Source organism: Natator depressus, chromosome 7 (assembly GCF_965152275.1).
Source record: "Natator depressus isolate rNatDep1 chromosome 7, rNatDep2.hap1, whole genome shotgun sequence".
NCBI lineage: Eukaryota > Metazoa > Chordata > Testudines > Cheloniidae > Natator > Natator depressus.
In genome coordinates, this window is record NC_134240.1 from 104619097 (window position 1) to 104642053 (window position 22957).

General features: G+C 39.0%; 1 protein-coding gene across 1 annotated transcript in view; it reads right to left on the minus strand.

Moving 5' to 3' along the window:
- Positions 1-814: 814 nt before the first annotated feature.
- The window catches only part of ACADSB (acyl-CoA dehydrogenase short/branched chain), a 29842-nt gene continuing 7699 nt past the window's right edge, over positions 815-22957 (minus strand). Inside the window, exons 5-11 of the mRNA XM_074959206.1 lie at positions 22568-22738; positions 15568-15693; positions 15034-15126; positions 6153-6242; positions 4365-4502; positions 3503-3602; positions 815-2273 (exon numbers count right to left, since the gene is read on the minus strand). Of these exons, the coding sequence (XP_074815307.1) occupies positions 2203-2273; positions 3503-3602; positions 4365-4502; positions 6153-6242; positions 15034-15126; positions 15568-15693; positions 22568-22738 (789 nt within the window). The 3' untranslated portion in view covers positions 815-2202. The remainder of the gene's footprint in view (positions 2274-3502; positions 3603-4364; positions 4503-6152; positions 6243-15033; positions 15127-15567; positions 15694-22567; positions 22739-22957) is intronic.

Here is a 22957-nt window from a genome sequence, read left to right on the forward strand (position 1 = left end):
GCAAATATGCCCTGGATTTGAGTAAATACGTACAAACTGAAGAAACATTTTAACAGATAAAGTCAAAAAGCCATAGTTAGCTGCTGTAAAACCAGATATTCCATATCTGGAACATTATCATGAGGTGACAGGTTTAATAGCTTTGATGTCAGTTGAAACAGGACTTTTACCAAAGGACTGTAATATGGAAATTTCATGTGTATTTTACATTGTAACTATAAAAACTATAACAGTCAATATCCTACCACTGAACAATGAGCTCTTCTGTACGAACAATGAGCTCTTCTGTACGAACAATTTTCTAGAAAATACATACATCAGAAAATTAAATTTCAGCTTTGCACTTCTATTGTATCTTCCAACTGAGGATATCAATAAATCCACACCTGCTCAATGCACAGTTGATTACTACAGTACACTCTCAAGCCCTTTATTCATTTAAATGTAATATTATTCAAATAATGGGGCTTCTACTTTAACTAGGAGATTATTCCACAATCTAATAGAGCTTACGGGTGAAAATTTCCATCACATCAAACCAATTTTTCCTTTTCTTAATTTCATTCCAATACTCTCTTGCTGCACCTCTTGGACAGAATTTAAAACTATCTAGGTATTTCAAACACATCCAAATCAGATAGCTGAATGCCAGTTCCTCTCTCTATTTGGTGATCAAACTCTACATATACTTGTAAATTGTTCAGTAATTATTTGGTCAAGTTAAAGATTCCATTTATTTTCAAGAGCAAGTTTCTTTTCAAAATTAATTACTTTGTATTTCACACCAGATTCCTTTAAGACAGTGGATCAAATATTTATTTTTGTTCCTTTTTGTGAAGTTCAAGAGATCATTTTGCAGAAGCAGTACAGAGTCTTGACATTTGAAGAAAAATATGATTGAGAACAAGAGCACAGAACACATCATATAAAATAGCATATTTTAATATTTTTCCATGCAGAAACCATGCCCTAAATTGATATCTGCCTCAGAGCTTTAACAAGAATGAGTAATTAGTGCACAAAAATCTGACCAAAATTTTTCTACTCAGTCTCAATAAATTACAAAATTCATAGTTCCGATGCCTTATTAAAAATGAGATTGTTAGAGACTCTACAACAGATACAAAATATAGGTGTTATATTTAAAGAAATACAGGCACTTTTTAAAAGACAACCCCAATATTTGTTTTTAATCTAGGAAAGCACAGGTGCAACATTCCTGTTACTGAAGATGTGATTTCAGTGCAGTTGTTCAGCTGGGCTGACTGAAGACACACGGGGGAATTCATAGGAGCACCGAAGCCACTTTACAACAGCATAACAAAGCTAAAAAGCAGCTGTAAGTCCCATCCTCAGCATGGCAGACTTTCTTGAAGAGGTACAAAGGCAGCTCTGCAACCCATCAAAAGAGCCCTGTTGCGGGAGACAGGAGGGCCAATCCTATGCCCAGGTTATTTTGCAGTGCTAACAGCAGAGGTGCAACTTAGGGAAGTCCTGATGGGTTGCCCTAACCCTGCACCGGGGGCCAACTCAGTTCCCTGAAGACTCAGGCAAGAAGGCACAACCCACTCAGTTGCCAAACCAGAGTCTGCACTGGTGCAGCAACGGAATCTAACTCAAGGAGATTAAATAATTTGGCCCAACATGACACTGTCCATTTCTTGGGAGACTAGTGTTTAGGACAGTGGTATGTAATTTTTTGCCGCAGCAAAGGCTGTAATGGCGTCTTGCCAGAAACTCAATAACTGCAATTAATTTGCACACAAATTTGTTTAGGTCTTTATAGATAAACACACATTTATTTAGTGTTTCTCTTGGAAAGTGCTCTGTACTTACTTATATAACTGCACAAAGCACTTTAGACAAACATGTTCTGTGTCTCAGACCTGATGATACCTCTGCCCTGGGGGAAATCAGCTGCCTCTTCAGGTGTCTTTGTGCCCTTTTGTGCCAGTAGAGCAGGTTGAGGATTTATCTCCTGTTTCTTTGTTTACTTTTGTCGATCTGTACAGTCTGAAACAACCCAATCACTTAAATCATTGCACTGTTTTAGAAGTGTTTTAGGGATAAAATTCCACGATTAGGGTTTTTTTTTTAAAAAACAAACACACAATTTGGAATAAATATGAAACCCTTGATTTCACCAATGAGGCATGCTGATTCTAAATTTCAGTGTGAACAGTCACAACGTCCTTGCGGTTTTCAGTATTCTTGAGCTATGCATTTTGCAATTGTACTCAGCTGGATATTTGAAGTTCCTTCATATATTGTACCTGAAACAAACCAAAGGAAATAAAACTAAACTAAGCATATTAACAGTAATTTAAATCCTTGTTCTAAAGATCCAATTAGAGCTCTAAGACAATAAAGCAAAGATTCATATTAACAACCAGAAGCAGAGCTGATATTCACACAAAATATTACAGTATTTTACTGTTGACTATAGTGAAGCAAACTTTCTTGTTGGTATATAATATCAATAGTTGACTTATTTTGGGGGGTAAGAAATTTCCATGAACAGCAATTCCCACATTTCAAGTCAAATTTTAAAGTATTTACAGCTGACATCAGCCATTAAAGCCAGAAGTCAGACTAAAGCTGTCAAAACTATCAAAGTGACTTAGTACAGGACTTAGAAGCGTAAATAGCCAAGTAACTTTTGAAAGTGAGACTTGTACTTCTAAGTCACTTTGACACTTTTTAACCCAAACTCTTTCCCCCCTCTTGTGGTTTCAATTTAATTTTTAAGTACCTTTGATAGTAATTTGAACTGAAATTTGGATTGAACAGTAACATTCACACTAAAGCAATACACACACACACTTTTTTTTTTAACACTGAATTAAATATGATAGACAGACTGACTCATATATCTAGATATTTATGACCCTTATCAGTGTCATATCGCAGTGTTTATTTGTTGAAAGGAAAATATCTCTGACAAATTGGTATCCAGGTAATTAAAACACAAGGGAGGATATGATAGAGGTATATAAAATCAGGAGTGGTGTGGAGAAAGTAAATAAGGAAAAGTTATTTACTTGTTCCCATAATATAAGAACTAGGGGCCACCAAATGAAATTAATGGGTAGCAGGTTTAAAACAAATAAAAGAAAGTTCTTCTTCACTCAGCGCACAGTCACCCTGTGGAACTCCTTGCCTGAGGAGATTGTGAAGGCTACGACTATAACAGCGTTTAAAAGAGAACTGATAAATTCATGGAGGTTAAGTCCATTAATGGCTATTAGACAGGATCGGTAAGGAATGGTGTCCCTAGCCTCTGTTTATCAGAGGGTGGAGATGGATGGCAGGAGAGAGATCACTTGATCATTACCTGTTAGGTTCACTCCCTCTGGGGCACCTGGCATTGGCCACTGTCAGTAGACAGGATACTGGGCTGGATGGACCTTTGGTCTGACCAAGTAAGGCCGTTCTTATGTTAACCTTGAAACAATACCAAACCCACGTCTATATTATATATTTGTAAGTAATTGCTGCTTACCAATTTTGCAGTCTCGATAGTATTTTTCAATTGGATAATCTTTTGTGAATCCAACTCCACCCATCCATTCAATACATTTACTAGTTGTCAGTGTTGCAACCTAAGGAAAATTAGATTCACAATTACTATCCCAGGACACATCTTTGCCAAGAAGTCAGTCAATGTCATTTGTTCCATCTAATTTCAGAAAAGCAAAGCAATAATTAAAGCAGCAATTGGAGGGAAAGGGAAAGAATGGAGATTTGAGTCACCTATTCTATGCAAACTTTATAAGAATGTTGTTTGTGCACCAATTTAAGGTTCATTCCTACTTCATTCACCTGATGACATGAAGAAGTCAGAATAGTTATTTGCAATAGTCCCTTCCCTACCAAGAAAGAAACTTTAATTGCTGTTTTGGCTACCATTGCAAGTGAAAAGGAAGTGATTCTATTCCCACAGACATTTCTGGATTTTATATCCTGAATTATCATTATGATTGGAAGAGGTGTTCTTGACCACAGATTAATTCCCCCCTATCTTACCACAGCAGTGAATCCTGAGGTGATGGAATCTTTCAGAGCATCTCCTTGAGGGTGAATGCTAGTATTTGAGGTTTTATTGAGTGAATAAATAATACTACACTTCCTTTCTTTAATTCTGCTGTTTGAGGGTTTTTTGTCCTCTATTTAAGAGGGTTATTCTGTTTATCCCTCAGTTGTCCTACTTTCATCCTGTCTGAAAACTGCATGTTGGAAACAAGAGAAAACTATGCTCAATTTACAAAGAAAACAAGTTATTAAGAAACATATTTAGCAAAAATGAGGCTTTAAAACGAAAAGCAAGTGAACTAAGAGTACCAAATAAGGCAAATATTGGTTACCTCGGCAGCATAATACTTGGCCATGCTTGCTTCTTTTCTGAATGGCCTTCCTGCTTCTACGAGTCTGGCTGCATTATAGGTCAGCAACCGTGCAGCTTCCAGCTGGGTGGCCACTTGAGCTATCTGATGTTGCATTCCCTGTAATAAGCAGGCCTGATGTTAGACAGAACTTACAACACATCTAATATTCTTTAAAGTATTATCCAGCTGCCTAACTTCAATATGCAGCAAAATGTGTATTGCTTTTCAAAGATTTAAACCTGCATTCTGAAATAAAATATGATCGTGGATTAATAAAATGTTTTCCCCCCCTCCTTTCTGCACTTTCAGAGGTGGTAAGACTTTATCTGGGCCAGCAGGAGAAAGAAAATCTGAGCCACCTGAAAAATTGCACCTGTCTTTTTTCTTCCCTTCCTCCTGGATACTCTGCTTCATGTGATTGAGGAGGGAGAGCTCCTTGGCTGATTGGTTAGACAGAAGGTTGCACTATAAGGCTGTTGGCTTCTGAGTATTCAAGAGTGGGCTGATAAGCTTTTTTCCTCATTCTGCATCCTGATCAAAACTTCCCTCCCCTCACAATTGGAGTAGAACTGGATTTTGGGGCCCTGCTGTGGGTATCACACTAACAGACTTCTGGGAGCAAGGAATGAATATTTCCCTCACTGCCAGATTGATCTGAACATTCGCTTCCTCTCCTCCCCTCCCCGCCCCCAGCCAATCTTCCGCACAGCAACACAGGGACCCAATGGGCACATTAGGTTGTAAAATTTGTTACAACTTGGTAAGCTGAAGTCTAAATATTAAGATGAATGAACTTGAGTGCCTAGTATTAAATGAGGATATTGATACAATAAGCATCACAGAAACTTGGTGTACCAACGATAATCATTGTGACACAGTAATATCAGGATACAAACTAAAGAGGAATAAGAATAGGTTACGCTGGCGGGAAAGTGGCACTATATATACAAGAAAGCATAAAGTCAAATATAATCAAACTGTACTACAGAATCTGTATGGATAAAAATTCCATGCTTGAATAGTAAGAGTATAGCAGTAAAAATATACTACTGACCATCTGATCCAGATAGTGATGGTGATTGTGAAATGCTCAGGGAGATTAGAGGGGTTACAAAAATAAAAAACCCAACAACAATAGGAGATTTCAACTATTGCCCTATTGACTGGGTACTTATCGCCTCAGGACAGGATGCAAACATAAAATTTCTAGGTACCATTAATCACTGCTTGTTGGAGCAGCTAGTCCTGGAACCCATGAGGGGAGGCAATTCTTGATTTACTCCTATGTAGAGCAAAGGATCTGGTCCAGGAGGTGAATATGGCTGAACCATTCAGTAATAGTGACTTCAACTCCATTCCCCACCTTAAGGAGATGACTTCTTCTAATGTACTTCCAATTCGGGAATAGCAGTGAATCATGCCCCCGCCGAATGAGTACTTGCACTAGGCACTTAAGAACATAAGAATGACCACACTGGGTCACACCAATGGTCCATCTAGTCCAGTGTCCTGTCAGGTTTTAATTAATGTATGAAATAGATGCACAAACAGATGCACAAACACCATTAGATCTGCAGATCATATATGCCAAATTCAGGTTTATCTGAATTTCTTTTCAATTTGCCATTCACAGACATTGAGAAGGGGAGACATTAAACAACACAACACCACTATAGTTATTCAATCAAATGACTCATTCCTGACATTTTCTATTATGATTACGACTCTTTTAAGTAGACAGCTTTTAATATATACACTGATGAATACCTGAAAATCAAATATGCTTTTCCCAAACTGGACTCTCTCCTTTACATATGGAATTGTGTGGTCAAAACATCCCTGTGCCAATCCCAACATCTGTGAATGAACAGAGAAACAAAGATTACACTGAGTAAACAAATTGTACATTTAATGTACCCAACGGAGGTAATAATTACAGTAATTCTTTTTCTGGGCAGATGGTGTGCCTTTTTAATTTTTCAGCATTCAAGGAGATGAGCTTAGTTTTTCTCTGTAAAAAGAAATATGCTGTGTGTAGTATCAGGAATAATAAAACCAAAGATGATGTAAATACAAAATATAATAAAACAATTCTAACCAGAACCTTAGCTGAGGTTTTACTACTGTTAGAATTCTTGTCCAGGTGAGTCATGATAAAGAGTCTGCAAGAAGAACAAGCCTATTCCATAACCATCTGGATACACAGTGAAGCCCTGTAAATCAAGGCAAGACATTAGCGAAAATGATGTGGTGAACTTTTCTGTAAAATTCAGAGGCATCAAAAGATGGCCCAAGTAGTCTTTTCTAATCTCAGTGTATGATCCTGTGAAAAGCCCTAATTGGTATACAGTGATTTTCCTGTCTAAAGCAAACAGTGAATAAATATAAATATATATAGTACCTATAGAAACTCAATTATAATCAAATTATTTTGCTGTTATGAAGGTGCCAGATTGACAGCATAAAAAATTAGAGTAATTTATCTACAGAACTGGTACAAAGGAGGTGGCAGTAGCACAGTTCCCCCATAATGTTCTGGAGAGACCACCTTTAGAGGACAGTTTTAAGGGACTGATGCCTATTCAACCTTTAGCAGCTCTACCGAAGCTACCAAAAGGGCAGCCAGTTGTGATGTGGACACCTGCTTATTAACAACTGGAGTAATAGTAACAATTAACTTCATATAGGCCGCCAAAGAGACATCAGACAGCAAAACTTTGAATCATCACCAATCTAGCTGGGATGGATGAAAATTAGTGACCTAGAAATTGAAAGTATTGCAATACAAATCCCCTGAGCCTTTGATTCCCTGAACATGCTGTCTCAAATATCTAACATGTTAGATGAACCCATTTAAACTCTTACTCCTACCTAATGACTCAAAACTGATGTCATAGGAAACAAGTACAAGTTTTTCTTTAACACCAGCTCGGACCACAAATTGAATATAAGCTAACAATGTGACAAAGCTGCAAAAAAGGAGAAGGAAAAAAAAGCTAATATTCTGGGGTGTATTAACAGGAGTGTTTTCCATAAGATGTGGAAGGTAATTTTTCTGCTCTACTCAGCACTGGTGAGGCCTTAGCTGGAGTATTGTGTCCAGTTTTGGGCACCACATTTCAAGAAGGATGTGGATAAAGTCCAAAGGAGAGACATAAAAATGATAAAAGATTTAGAAAACCTGACCTATGAGGAAAGGTTAAAAAATGGCCTTTAGTCTTGAGAAAAAAAGACAACTGGGGGGAGGGGGGGAGGGCGGGGTGACCTGAGATGTCTTCAAATATGTCAATGGCTTTTACAAACATGATGGTGATCAATTGTTCTCCATGTCCACTGAAAGCCGGACAAGCAGTAATCAGCTTAATCTACAGCAAGGGAGATTTATGTTAGACATTAGGAAAAAAGATAGTTAAGTATTGGAATAGGTTACCAAGAGAGATTGTGGAATCAGTCATTGGACGTTTTTAAGAACTGGTTAGACAAACACCTGTCAAGGATGGTCTAGGTATACCTTTGTCATGTCTCAGCATGGAGGGAATTGATCTCTTGAGGTACCTTCCAGCCCTACATTACTGTCATTCCACAGCCTTCTATTAATGCTAATGGGAGTTAAACAAGCATCAGAAATAGAATATACTTGTAATTGGCGAATGTGACGTATCGAGCTCTGGGGCCAGTTGTGTCTGACATACCACAAGGCTGCCACATATCATGACCCCTATTTACTATTTGGGGGGGAAATTAAAATCTCCTATAAAAACCACACTTTTAAAAACAGTATTTATGCCAGCTTCTGACAGACTGGTCTGAGCAAGGATGATCAAGCAAAGATTTTCAGGTCTGGATAGAAGATTAATACTCATGAAGAATATTTTATTGCAAAGAAAATCATGAAGAAAAGATCCCACAAGCTTTCATAACTCTTCTTACAAGAGAGGGACTATTAGAGAATCCATTAATAATAGTGAGACAATACGGGTGAAATAATATCTTTCACTGGACCAACTTCTGTTGGTGGGAGAAACAAGCTTTTGAGCTACACAGAGCTCTTCTTCTGCTATGTGAAAGGTACTCAGAGCATCACAGTTAAATACAAGGTCAAACAGTTAGTTTAGCATAAGTAGTTAGCACATATTCTAAAGGGACATTCAAGGTGAAGTGGCCCATTAACATCACTGTAGTCATAGGACAAAAATGGAAGTTAGTGAGTTACAGATTGTTGTAAAAGCCATAAATTCAGTGTCTTTATTAAGGCCATGATTTTTAATGTCTAGCAAAGTTATGAATTTACTAGTAAGAGTCCTGTATTTGTGCTGGAAATGGCCCACCTTGATTTTCATGCAGGTTGTAAGGAGAGTGGTCACTTTGGATAGGCTATTACCAGCAGGAGAGTGAGTTTGTGTGTGTGGTTTTTGGAGGGGGGTGAGAGAACCTGGATTTCTGCAGGAAATGGCCCACCTTGATTATCATATACATTGTGAAGAGAGTCGTCACTTTGGATGGGCTATTACCAGCAAGAGAGTGAGTTTGTCTGTGGGGGGGCGGAGGGTGAGAAAACCTGGATTTGTGCTGGAAATGGCCCAACTTGATGATCACTTTAGATAAGCTATTACCAGCAGGAGAGTGGGGTGGGAGGAGGTATTGTTTCATGGTGTCTGTGTATATAATGTCTTCTGCAATTTCCACAGTATGCATCCGATGAAGTGAGCTGTAGCTCACGAAAGCTCATGCTCAAATAAATTGGTGAGTCTCTAAGGTGCTCCTTTTCTTTTTGCGAATACGGACTAACACGGCTGTTACTCTGAAACCTAGTAAGAGTCAGATGCACAATTAAACCAATTAGGATCCTAGCTGGTTTCATTCTGTATTCAGCTACACATATAGAACTTTCCTAACAGGAGCAAAGAAAAAGACAGAAAATGAAACAAACAAGAGGCACGTGCAACAAAAAATAGAGATGGAAAGGGAGACGGACAAGGGACATGAATAGCTGGTAAGAAAGCAGAATTAACAGTGATGATCCTGAAACTGGAATCTCACAAAAATAAAACAACGCCCCCCAAAAAACCAACCAAACAAAAAACAATACCTTTTCCACTGAGAATGATCTGGGCCACTAGAGTATAAAGGTGGGCTGCTAAAATTTGGTAACCAACTATTTGATCAGATGAACTACGTTACTTTATTTTTATACGGTGCCCCAACCTGTGTTATTTTACAGAGCCTTAGGAAGACAGGTCTTTGACTGAAAGCCAAGTGTCCCAATCAGAGAAGACAAGCGCCCTTCCAGTAATTCAAGTGGGGGGGCGCAGAGTTTTTATTTTTCAAACATGAATTCAAGGGGGCGGGGAAAGATTGTACACATAGGCCAGAGCTATATAGGAGAAATTACAAGGGTTATGTTATCCCAGATTCCATAGATGCTTCCTCCAGAGCCACTGGAACTCAAACAGTATTTATCCTCTACTCGCTCTTAAAATTCTGGAGGAACACAGTACAAAATAAAATAAAAATAGATAAAGGGAAGAAGAAAATATAGTTGTAGTACATTCTTAATTAGCTACACTATATGCTACCCTTTTCCACTGCACTGAAGACAAACAAATGAGCACATGTAACTTCACACACAACTCTTTTACATTATAATTATTTGAAACTGTTTTCATAGAAACAATCACATTTATAAGAAATTCATTTCCTTCTAAACTATTACTACTGCAAAACTGAACTCAATTCTACAGGGTTTTTAGAATAGCTGTTCTTCATTCAGGCACATTTCTCTTCATTTGAAGGTGCCAAAAACAAGTATTAGCTAAGATATAACAAATACCTACCTTAACTTTTAATTAGGTTACAAGGGTAACTCGCAGTAATTAGATTAAGACCTTGACAGTGTACTTTACTGCCAGAAGAGCTATGTTATTTATATCTCTGAGAACAATCGGAGCCAGTGATCTAGATTTTTTTAAGGCCATACCTGACAAAGTCTAATCACAGATAATCTTCAGAAATGATGGAAAAGCCAACCCTATTTAGTGTCATGCTACATTACCATGTGGAAAGCATGCATTTAGGCACGTCCTATTACTCCTGGTCTGTCTGCCAGCAGCTGGAAAAGGAATAAGGAAGAATAACAGCCTTCAAAATGATAGGGACAGACACATCACCTCTACTGCATAACAAAAATAATATTTTTGCATTAATTATATTTCCCTTTAAAAGCAAAGGTTGAATGATAAAAACAGCCACAAAACCAAATCAACTTTTATAGGGCTGGACTCCGTTCCCAGTTAAAACAATTAGAATTTCAGGATCTGAATCTGACTCATAACTAAATAGCACATATTTTAAATAATCCAGAAACTCAATTGACATTTTGGTCTAAGGTGCCCTAATGTACATTTTTTAAAGTACAACACCACAAACTTAGCAGACTTCCATTATAACATATCAATTTTGTTCTGGGACCTTTTCATGATTAAGATAAAAAGCTAATATCAAATGTCATTTGCTAAGTATGCAACCAATTTTGTAAGCACTAAATATTATACTTTATTCTTACACCATTAAGATCATCTGCAGTATCAGTCAAATAGCTGAATTTGTTTTTTGAAAAATTAACACACATGATGGAAGATATGCACTGCTGTTGTAGCCATGTCGGTCCCAGGATATTAGAGAAACAAGGCAGGTGAGGTAATATCTTTTATTGGACCAACTTCTGTTGGTGAGAGAGAGGCCTGGTCTACACTAAGAGTTAGGTCAACGCCAGGCAGCTTATGTCAATCTAACTATGTAAGTACTTACACTAAAAGGCCTAATCAACGCGGAGTGCAGCAAAAGAATTACCTCTTGTGTCTTGTTTACAACACTCCTGCTAATATACCCCAGAATGATGTCTGCTTTTTTTGCAACAGTGTTACATTGTTGACTCATATTTAGCTTGTGGTCCACAATGACCCCCAGATCCCTTTCCGCAGTACTCCTTCCTTCACAGTCATTTCACATTTTGTGTGTGTGCAACTGCTTGTTCCTTCCTAAATGGAGTACTTTGCATTTTTCCTTGTTGAATTTCATCCTATTTACTTCAGACCATTTCTCCAGATCATTTTGAATTATAATCCTATCCTCCAAAGCACTTGCAACCCCTCCCTGCTTGATATCGTCCTCAAACTTTATAAGTGTACTCTCTATTCCATTACCTAAACCAGACCCAGAACTGATCCCTGCAGTACCGCATTCATTATGCCCTTCCAGCATGACTGTGAACCACTGAAACTGCTCTCTGGGAAGGTTTTCCAACCAGTTTTGCACCCAGCTTATAGTAGCTCCATCTAGCTTGCATTTCTTTGTTTATGAGAAGGTCATGCGAGACAGTATCAAAAGCTTTACTAAAGTCAAGATATACCAGGTCTACAGCTTCTCCCCTATCCACAAGGCTTGTTACCCTGTCAAAGAAAGCTATCAGGTTGGTTTGACACCATTTGTTCTTTAAAAATCCATGCTGTTACTTATCACCTTATTATCTTCTAGATGTTTGAAACTGATTGCTTAATTATTTGCTCCATTATCTTTCCAGGTACAGAAGTTAAGCTGACTGGTCTGCAATTCCCCAGGTTGTCCTTATTTCCCTTGTTATAGATGGGCAAATATAGTGCCATTTTCCAGTCTTCTGAAATCTCTCCCGTCTTCCATGACTTTTCAAAGATAATTGCTAAGGGCTCAGATATCTCCTCAGTCAGCTCCTGGAGTATTCTAGGATGCACTTCATCAGGCCCTGATGACTTGAAGACATCTAATTTGTCTAAGTAATTTTTAACTTGTTCTTTTCCTATTTTAGCCTCTGATCCTACCTCATTTTCACTGACAGTCACTGTGTTAGACGTCCAATCACCACCAACCTTCTTGATGAAAATGAAACAAAGAAGTCATTAATCACCTCTGCCATTTCTGTTATTATTTCCCCCCCCTCATTGAGTAACGGGCCTACCCTGTCCTTGGCCTTCCGCTTGCTTCTAATGTATTTGTAGAATGTTTTCTTTTTACCCTTTATGTCTCTAGCTAGTTTGATCTCGTTTTGTGCCTTGGCCTTTCAAATTTTGTACCTACCTACTTATTTGTTTAGATTCATCCTTTGCAATTTGACCTAATTTCCACTTTTTCTAGGACTCTTTTTTGATTTTTAGATCATTGAAGATCTCCTGGTTAAGCCTGGGTGGTCTCTTGTCATACTTCCTATCTTTCCTACGCAGTGGGGTAGTTTGCTCTTGTGCCCCTTAATAATGTCTCTCTGAAAAACGGCCAACTGTCTTCAGTTGTTTTTCACCTTAGATTTGCTTCCCATGGGATCTTACTTACCAACTCCCTAAGTTTGCTAAATTCTGCCTTCTTGAAATCTATTGTCTTTATTTTGCTGTTCTCCCTCCTACCATTCCTTAGAATCATGAACTCTACCATTTCATGATCACTTTCACCCAAGCTACCTTCCACTTTCAAATTCTCAACCAGTTCCTCCCTATTTGTGAAAATCAAATCTAGAGCAGCCTTTCCCTTAGTAGCTGTCTCCACCTTCTGAAATAAAAGATTGTCTCCAATACATTCCAAGAACTTGTTGGATAATCTGTGCCCTGCTGTATTATTTTCCCCAACAGATGTCTGAGTAGTTGAAGTCCCCGATCACCACCAAGTCCTGTGCTTTGGATGATTTTGTTAGTTGTTTTTTTTAAAAAAAAAAAGCCTTATCCACCTCTCCTTCCCGGTTAGGTGATCTGTAGTAGATCCCCTACCATGACATCACCCTTGTTTTTTTACCCCTTTTATCCTTATCCACAAACTTTCAACAAGTCAGTCTCCTATTTCCATCTCAACCTCAGTCCAAGTGCATACATTTTTAATATACAAGGCAACACCTCCTTGATTTTTTTTCCCTGCCTGTCTTTCCTAAGCAAGCTGTACCCTTCTATACAAATATTGCAGTCATGTGTATTATCCCACCAAGTCTCTGTGATGCCAACTATGTCATAGTTGTGTTTATTTACTAGCATTTTGCTTCCTGCTTATTCCCCATACTTCTCGTATTAGTATACAGACATCTAAGATACTGATTTGATTTCCCCCCCAGGTTCTGTCTTCTCTCTCCTTTACTCCTACTATAACAGACCATACTCTCCCCAAATTCTGACCCTTCTCCCAGGTGTCCATGTTTTTAACTTACCTGTGGGTTCCCCCTTCGAACTAGTTTAAAGCCCTCCTCACTAGATTAGCCAGTCTGTATCCAAATATGCTTTTCCCCTTCCTCGATAGGTGGGCCCCATCTCTGTTTAGCAGTCTTTCTTCCTGGAACAGCATCCCGTGGTCAAGGAAGCTGAGGCCCTCCTGGCGACACCATCTTCACAGCCAGGTGTGCACCTCCAGGATGCATCTCTCTCTGCCCAGGCCCCTACCCTTGACCAGAAGGATCTAAGAGACCACCACATGTGCTCCCAACTCCTTCACCCTTACTCCCAGAGCCCTGTAGTCACTTCTGATCTGCTGAGGGTCATACCTCACAGTATTATTAGCGCCCACATGGATGAGTAGCATAGGGTAGCAGTCAGAGGGCCGGATGATCCTCGACAATCCCTCCATAACATCTTAGATATGGGCCCCTGGCACGTAGCATACCTCCCAGGATGCCATGTCAGAGCGACAGATGGGTGCCTCCATCCCCCTCAGAAGAGAGTCATCAACCATCACTACCTTACGTTTCCCCCTGGGAGTGGTGACTGCAATCCTCCCAGCCTTGGGGGTACATGGTTTCTCCTCCTCCCACTTTGGGGGTGATTCCTCATCACTTATTGCCCGGGCAGCATATCGGTTTTCCATCACCATGGTGGATGGGTTCAGAGCAGCGTTGAAGCACTGCCTGCTGCCAGAAGCAACCAGCAGCCAGTGTCGTCCCTGTGACAGAATCATATCCTCCTCCCCTGGTGTGACAGCAGTCCTCTCTAGCTGGACAGCTTCCTCGGCCTTGCATGTCTCCATATGAATACTTTCGAGGAATTCCTCATGGGCATGGATGCGCCTCAGTCTAGCCACCTCCTCCTGTAGCTCTCCCACCTGCTTCCTGAGAGTTTCCACCAGCAGGCATCTTTCACACTGGATGTGCTAACTACTTATGCTAAACTATCTGTTTGATCTTGTATTTAGCTGTAACACTCTGAGTACCTTTCCCAGACCTGAAGAAGAGCTCTGTGTAGCTTGAAAGCTTGTCTCACTCAGCAACAGAAGTTGGTCCTATAAAAGATATTATCTCACCCACCTTGTCTCTCTAATGATGATGACATTTTAGATATATTTGAAAATTAATAAATTAAGCATTGGAGATTAACTGCTGTTTGTTCTCAAAATAGACTATTACAATGGAAACAGAATTTTGCATTATTAAAAGCAATACTATGTACAATAATCAGTATAATGTATAGTCCTATACCAAAAATTATTTCATCTTACAAAAAAGAAGAGTGACATCTAGTGGCAACACGGATTCTTTTCATAAGGTATTTTCTTAATTTTCCCTTACCAACCTCTTTCTTATAATATTTTAAATGTTTCAATCCAAATTCACACTACAGAATTATCACATTAAATATTAAACAATGTTACCCACCTGTGCAGCAATACCTATTCTGGCCACATTTAGCATTCCAATTGCATACTTATAACCTTGTCCAAGCTGTCCCAGGATATTGGTTTTAGGAACCTAAAGAATAAAACCACTCAATTATTCCTTCTTTTCTGTTCTGTAACTGCTAGTACCGCTCACAGCTGAATCAGTGTGAATGTTTTATTTAACAAGTCTCATAACTGAAGGCAGCAATATAAAATGGGCACCTGATTCCCATAATACTTTTGTTGAACCCTCCCCAACACACACAGGATTATAAGAAGGATGACAGAGAAAATTACTCAGAATTGGACCACTAATGAAAACCTGTATCACTGAGGTGCCAAGTGAGTAATCTAAGTCCCGATTTTCAGGGATGCCGGGCAGCCACAGCTACCCCCAAAAATTTAGCATCTGTGAAAATCAAGTGCTTACCAAGTCTTCTTTCCTAATCCTGTATCATACTCAAAATGTATGCAAGTTACACTTAACAAGGTTACTAAATTTCTGCTTAAACCTCTAGAACACTTACTGTACCTTTACATTTTCAAACGTTACGGGGCATGTAGAAGTCGCTCTGATTCCCAGTTTATCTTCCTTTTTCTCTACATGTAGGCCCTCTGTGCCACGATCTACTATGAAGCATGTAATTCCCTTGTATCCCTAAGCAATGAATAAAAAACAAAGAACTGACTTTTAAGATAAAACCAAATGGGATTTGAATATTTGATTTCTATATTGCAGTATAAACCTGTTAAATACTATATTAATGTACAAAATGTGGAACCATCATCTATTTTATTTTCCCCAGCTATATCTTTTGCAATTGCAATAATTTAACAAAGGCCAAGTCATCTCTTTCTGTAGAAAAAATAACAGAGAAAAAAGCACATTTAGAACAGTCTGAGTGGCTCTCTTGGCCATATCAACCACATGGTGAGAGGGAGAGCTTCAAATAAAGGGGGAAGGATAGGGTCTGTAATACCTATATAGAATGCAAAGCAGTTGGAAATTCTGGCCCAATCCTGCAGGCCTCATGCAACTGAAGTTCCTGCTCTGCGCTCCTTTGAGCTCACTTTACCCGACAGCAAATCCCGTTTTTGCGCTGTGCTCCCATTGGCTCTCCTACTGAAACCGCGCACTTCTACTCGGAGGTGGAAGAATTAGCATTGCTCTCTGAAGCATCACACCATCTTATCAGAGAAATCCTGAGGCCTTTCCCATGAAATCAGGATTTTCAGAGTGGCTGTGTCCTGCGCTTCACCCCATTTCCAGCAATCAGAACCCAATTTCAGCAGAGCCCCAAAAGCCTGATCCTTTGAAGTACCATCAATTTCCATTGATATTAGAGGGACCAGGGGAGTTTAGCACCTGCACAAGCCTTAATAGGAGGCATTCATGTGGTGAGGCTGCAGACAGCTATTATGTATATGACAGCTGGGGATGTACTTGGCGTTAGGCACCATTCTTTTGTCCATTTCCACGTACAATTTTCTCCTTCTGTGCTGTAAAATAGAGTCTTACTCCTGGGAGAATTCTGTGCCACTGCGCACATGAAGAATTCATGTCCAGCGCAGAAATTTTTTTTCTGCCCAAGAAGTGCTGCAGTTCTGCTTTTTGCCCACCAGAGACTGCTGTGATGCCAGAACATACAGCAGCGGCTGGCCAGCAGTAACACCCTGCAGCCTGCTGCGTTAGAATCATATAGAATCATAGAATACCAGGGTTGGAAGGGACCTCAGGAGGTCATCTAGTCCAACCCCCTGCTCAAAGCAGGACCAACCCCCAATTTTCGCCCCAGATCCCAAATGGCCCCCTCAAGGATTGAACTCACAACCCTGGGTTTAGCAGGCCAATGCTCAAACCACTGAGCTATCCCTCCCCCCCTGTTCATCACAGCATCCTGCCTGTAGAGCCAGGTTAGGAGGCATGGGATCTGGGCAGAGGACAGACAGAGTGGGGCACCTAGGGAGCTTGCTGGGGGGTCATGGACTGGGGTTCAGAAGGGCTAGTTGGGGGGGCAGACTAGGGCAGGACTCAGGAACTAGTGGGGTGACAGCATTGAGCCAGGCTCTGAATGGGAAGGGGTGCAGGACCACACGGGCATGGGAGCAAATGTGCCTGACTGAATGGGAGAGGCTAGGGGTCAGTCAAGGCCTGCATGGTGGAGGCTCCCCAACTCCCTATCTCTCCTCCCAAAAACTGTTCCATACTTCTGCCACCCACACGCAACAATCCTCCAGGTTCACTCCCAGGCTCCTTCCCTCTCCCTCAGCTTCTTCATTAGCCCTGACTCCCCCAAGCCTTTGCATTGCTTCTGAGGGATGCGGGAAATATGTTTCTGTATTGTAGTTTAAATGAATTACTCAAAGTTCTGTATTAATTTGCCTAGTAAGGAATCAATTTGTCAAAAAAAAAAAATTCTGAATTTTTGTCGTCTATATTATTACAGACATACTTGCTGACAGGTATTTTGAAATAAATTACCAAAATAATTGAAACTGATGTGATTATATTGTGTTATTTTGACATAAAATATGCAGAATTTTAAAATATTATGCACAGAATTTTTAATTTTTTTGTGCAGAATTCCCCTAAGACTAAATAGAGGGGAGCATCTAGTTGAATATTAACATGAAGTCTAAGTTAATAACTATATCCTTCCATAATGGTTTAATTTTTACTTCTGTATGTTAATTTTAAAATGTAAATAATTTAAAGGTTTCTTTCACAGAAACAGGATTAAAAAATAGATGTCTATTGTCATATAATGCTTATTTAATATTAATCACAATGATCAAAAATTAATATTCATCAAGACTGTAAAAGAGAAAAAAATATGTAACTAGGTTCTTGAGTCTTTTCAGTGTTCATTTGTAAATAGCGTTCCTGCAACATCATTGAAAGATATTTCCCAGTTTCTGTAATGTTATTTTCTATTTCATATTATGTAACACTGTTTAATTTATGTCATTCTCCAATCCCCGGGTCCACTGATTCGTTTACATCTTCTTCATACTGATAAAATCCACTACAAAAAGTCTGAAGTATTGAATTTGATAATTTATCAATTTATTATTACTGATAGCTCTTACTAGTATGCCTGGTATTTTATGCCATTTCTAAATCTGATTAAACATGTATTTCATAACACAGAAGTTACCTTAAATACTTGAACCCAACATAATCAGAGTTTTCTAGAAAACAAAAAAAAGTTAGTATGCCTTTTTTAGTATTACATCTAAAGCATCTAGGTGAGTCACGAGACTTATTATATGTGGAGATGGTAGTGGTGCTAATAATTAAGGTTTTCGGACACATCCCTTTAGAAGACCCTCTTTTCAATTGTTTATAACAGCTTTGCCAAACTTTAACTGTTCAGGCTAAAATTTTCCATGCTGGCTGTTAACCTCATGGGGGTAGAGGGGAGCAGCGGAATTTCAGCAAACATGTTTCAGCCATTTTCAAGATTAGAGAAAATACATTTCCCCCCAGTAAAATACTTCTTAGCACCACTTCATTGAGACTCTCCAAAGCCTCCAGGCTTTAGTGCAGGGATTTCAAATTTGGCATGGCAGTAGCTTTTCTTGTTCCCATGAAAAACTGCCAAATTATAAGCCTTTGAAAGATCTCACTTCACACATGTTCAATACAGATTTGTTAGTTTGGCACCTAAATTCTCTAAAGATTCCACCCCCACTGAGGATGCTTCATTCCCAGATTGCACTTGCTCCTCCCATCTTCCAGGTGCTGCTGTGACAGTGGACACAGGGAAGGAGAGCAGGCAAAACATCTCTTTTGTGCTCTCAGTGCTTCTCCTGCTGCAGCCCAGGCAGTGTGGAGATGGAGGAATCAGCCTGGCTGGAATGCAGTAGAATGAGGAATCAGGCCTGAAGGGCGGGGCGGGAGCAACAGAGAGGAAGACTGGGACTGAAAAATAATGGGACTGTCCAGCAAAGAGAGTGGGATCGGTGGGATACAGACTGAGATTGCATTAAGAGCCTGGGGAGACTGGAGCAGAGAGGCATTGTGGGGACTGAGATGGTAAGGAGCCTGGGAGAGAGTGACGGGAGAGATTGGATGGTGGAGGAAAGACTTGGACTTAGACAAGGAGACCAGAGGGAAAGATTTAGATTTCTTTTCTCTTTATCCCTCACACATCCTCAGGTGCGTAGGGCATCCACCCAATTTCCACCATTTACTTAAGTCTTGTGCTCTGTTCAGGCTGCTGAGTCCTGTTGATGGATTTAGCTTCTTTCTTTATTGCTCTGCATCATGTTTCCTTAGGTCACCCTTTTTTTTCCTCTTCTCAGGTGGTGTCCATGTTATCTCTTGACGTGGAAGTCAAGTTGGTGGCATCATTAATAGCGTGTCCTAAATATGTCCATCATTGTCTTCTTATCATGTTTGATGCTTTAGGTTGGTTTGCTCTACATAGAATTTCTGATGTTGCAAGAAACTTTTTCCAATGGACTTTGAAGACCTTCCACAGGCATTTACTTTGGAATGAGTTGATCTTCTTACAATTTCTGTTGTAGATTTCCATGACTCTGCTCCATAAAGGAGGACAGACATGATGATGGTGTTAAAAATCCATATTTTCATATGCGCGCCAATCATACTACTATTTCAAATCTTTTCAAGCTTATGAAAGCTGTTTGCTGTTTTTTATATTTATTGCTTGACATGTAGCATGGTGTCACTATCACTGCACGTCTAACTCCCTAAACAAGTAAAATTATTTCTTCCTAGTGTTTCTGAGTATACGCTAATGGTTGCTTTTGGGACACCAATAGCCATATATTGTCCTCCCCTTGTTTATCAACAAACCAACGTGTTTTGCTGTGTCTGCCAAAAGCTGGATTTTTTTTCTATTAAATAATGTGTCAAACTAAGCAGCAAAAATGCCATCAGCAAAAACAAGGTCACCCAATTGTGCTTTATTCACTTAGACTGGCTAGGCAAAAAGACTGGAATTGGATTAGAAGCCTGGGTAAGGGAGTGGAGACTGTGATTGATTAGGCAAGGAAACAGACTGGGACAAGGAGCCAGAGAAAAGGCAGAGACTGGTATATGGAGCTGGAAGTGGGGAGAAGCAGGGCTATCATAGAGACAGTCTGTCTGAGGGGACAATGGCAGAATGGGTCAGGTCTTGTGGATGCAGAAAGAGGGACAGAAGAGTATGACCACTTAGAGCACACCCCCAGGAGAACCTAGAAACGAACCTAAGATTCCTCTGCTGTCAGCAACTATTTGTGAAACCCAATGACAAAGTGTTTCTCTCATCCACCTCTAATGGCTAGTCCCCATAAAGGATGACAAACTACGACCGCTATCAGTTACCAAGTTAGCTCAAGCAGGTCTATGAAGAGGATCTAAAGGTTCCAACACTGTGGATGATGCACACAGAGGTCAGTATAATTCCATATGAGGGAATTCCTATTTTTCAGTTTGCAAACTTGACATGTATAATTTCCTAGTTTTTTTTAAAAAAAGCAATCAAAAGTTAGGATAAACTCAAATTAGGATTGCCCGTTAATACTATTTTTTCAACAGCACACACCTAACTTTTTCAGTATGCAGAATGGACCTGGCATGGGATAAATCAGGACTGTGCAGTGAAAGAGAGTGGTCTGTAGGATACCTGCTTCGTTTGTTGCAGAAGCTGGAATGCAGGGGGTTGGAAGAAGAGAAAGTGTGGTCTCATGGTTAAGGCAGCTGAGCACTATCCTGGAGAATTGGTTTCTAACCCTGCCTCTATCACAGAGTTTCTATGTGATGCAAGGCAAATCACAAACTAAACTTTGCACAGATGTCCACTAAATTGTGTATTCCTCATTTTATGAATGTCAAAATAAGACCCCCGGAGCTGAGCACTCACATCTGCAACTGAAGTTACTAGAAACTGTGTTTTGAACATTTAAAGGGCTATATAAAATACCAAGTATTCTGAAAAAAATCAGGTCCTAGGTGACTCAAGTTGGGGCACCCAAAATTAGTGGACACTTTTGACCTTAGTCACTCTGTGCTTCAGTTCCCCATCTATAAAATGGGGGTAATACTACTACCTCACAGCACAGTGGAATTGGGAAAATAAATTAGTTAACATTAGTGAAGCACTCAATTGCTACAGTATCATAGAAAAGTCCAAGAGGAAATTAATTTTGTATTCAGATCACAGTTTTAATAGTGTGCAGTAAATAAGGCATGGGACAATATATATGGATTGCATAAGCAACCTTAATTCTGGAATTTGCTCATTTTTGGCTACTTCGCTTTACAACCTTAATATTCTCTTAGCATAATTACTGGCTGCAATATTTATAAGCTTTGTGTAAAATACAGGCTACATGATATTTCAGTATATAATCCTATATTGATCTATTCTCACATAGCACATATGTAATTCCCATTTACACTAATGGCAGCTGCACACAAATGGCATTTAACTGAAATTATATTTTGTGTTCATGTGAGACTTATCCCATTCATTAACTACTGCACTTCAATTTATAGTTTGAAATTGTCTGTTTGTTGACACAGAAACACATTGCTTCCTTGAATTAATAACTTGCCTCTAAATTTCAGTGTTCATGGAAGAGATTAAAAATAGACTTAGTTGAACTTCAGTGTATCTAATATTATGGAACTTTTTCTTAATTTAAGTTGTCTACCTATTTATGAATGAAGAAATTAAATAAATAAATAAACAGAATCAAATCAATCAATAAATATAGACCTGGACTGGAAATGACATGATTTTCAACTAAAAAGTCAGCTCTTCACTGATGGAACTAAAAAACCCTTTTGATCAGTTGAAACATAAACTTAAATAACTACATTTTATAAATATTTTCAAGTTAGGCTTTTTTTTTTTTTTTAAATGGATCACTCCAAAACAATGCTAATAAATAAACAAAACACCTTTTCTTATAATTTAGTTTTGCAGCTGCTCAGTTTTCACCTTTCAATTGCACCATCTTTTTCAGTTAACTGGTGGAAATGTTTTTACATTTTAAACTATGCAGTTTAGGATTTTTTATCTTTACCTTACTTAGACCTAAACTGATAAATGAAAAAACGTGGCATGTCTCTTTTCAAATGTGCTTTGTCACATGGGCATGTTTTAATATTGTACTAACTTTTCCTTTCCATTGCACATAGGCCTAGTTCTATTGCACTTTTAATCACAGTATCCTGCCAGTACCAAACCATAAAAAGATAAGACAATAGAAGTGCCATTAAGATTCAGAATGTCTATTCTTTGATGACACATGATATGTCAATATTTGCTGGGTCCCTCATTTGAGCAGTTACTGTTTTGACATTTTTATTTTCCCAGGTGTGTGAAGAAATTTGTTAAAATACTCACCAGGTTCTCCATTTTTGTCATATAGATGATTCAGGGAAAATATGACTAATTTTTAAAAATCAGTTTTTAGTGGGAGCAAGATGCAAAGAATTTACACCACATTACATCAGTATCATATTATCAACAGCCACAGGAAATAGCCACAACTGTTCCTTAGCAACTTACCAAAGAAAGATTTGCATTTGCCAACACGAAAAACACTCCTGCCTGTTCTGCAAAGCTTATCCACATCTTTGAGCCATTGATAATATAGTAGTCTCCCTTCTTATCAGCATGAGTCTTCAAAGAAAATGCATCACTGCCAGATCCAACCTCGGAAAGGCAGAAACTGCCTATCTATCAATTGAAGGGAAAACTACATTATAGGTTTTATTTAAAATATATGCATACCATGCAACATTAATATAAGACTTGAAAGGAAAATAAGCATAAAGTTGTTAAATATTTCAACCATCTTAACCTACATATTGCGGGTAGTATCAGTTAGGTTTATAAGTGTGAAGACAGGGTTGTCTAGAGGTTAGAGCTAGGGAGAACGAAGTCATGACTTTTGCA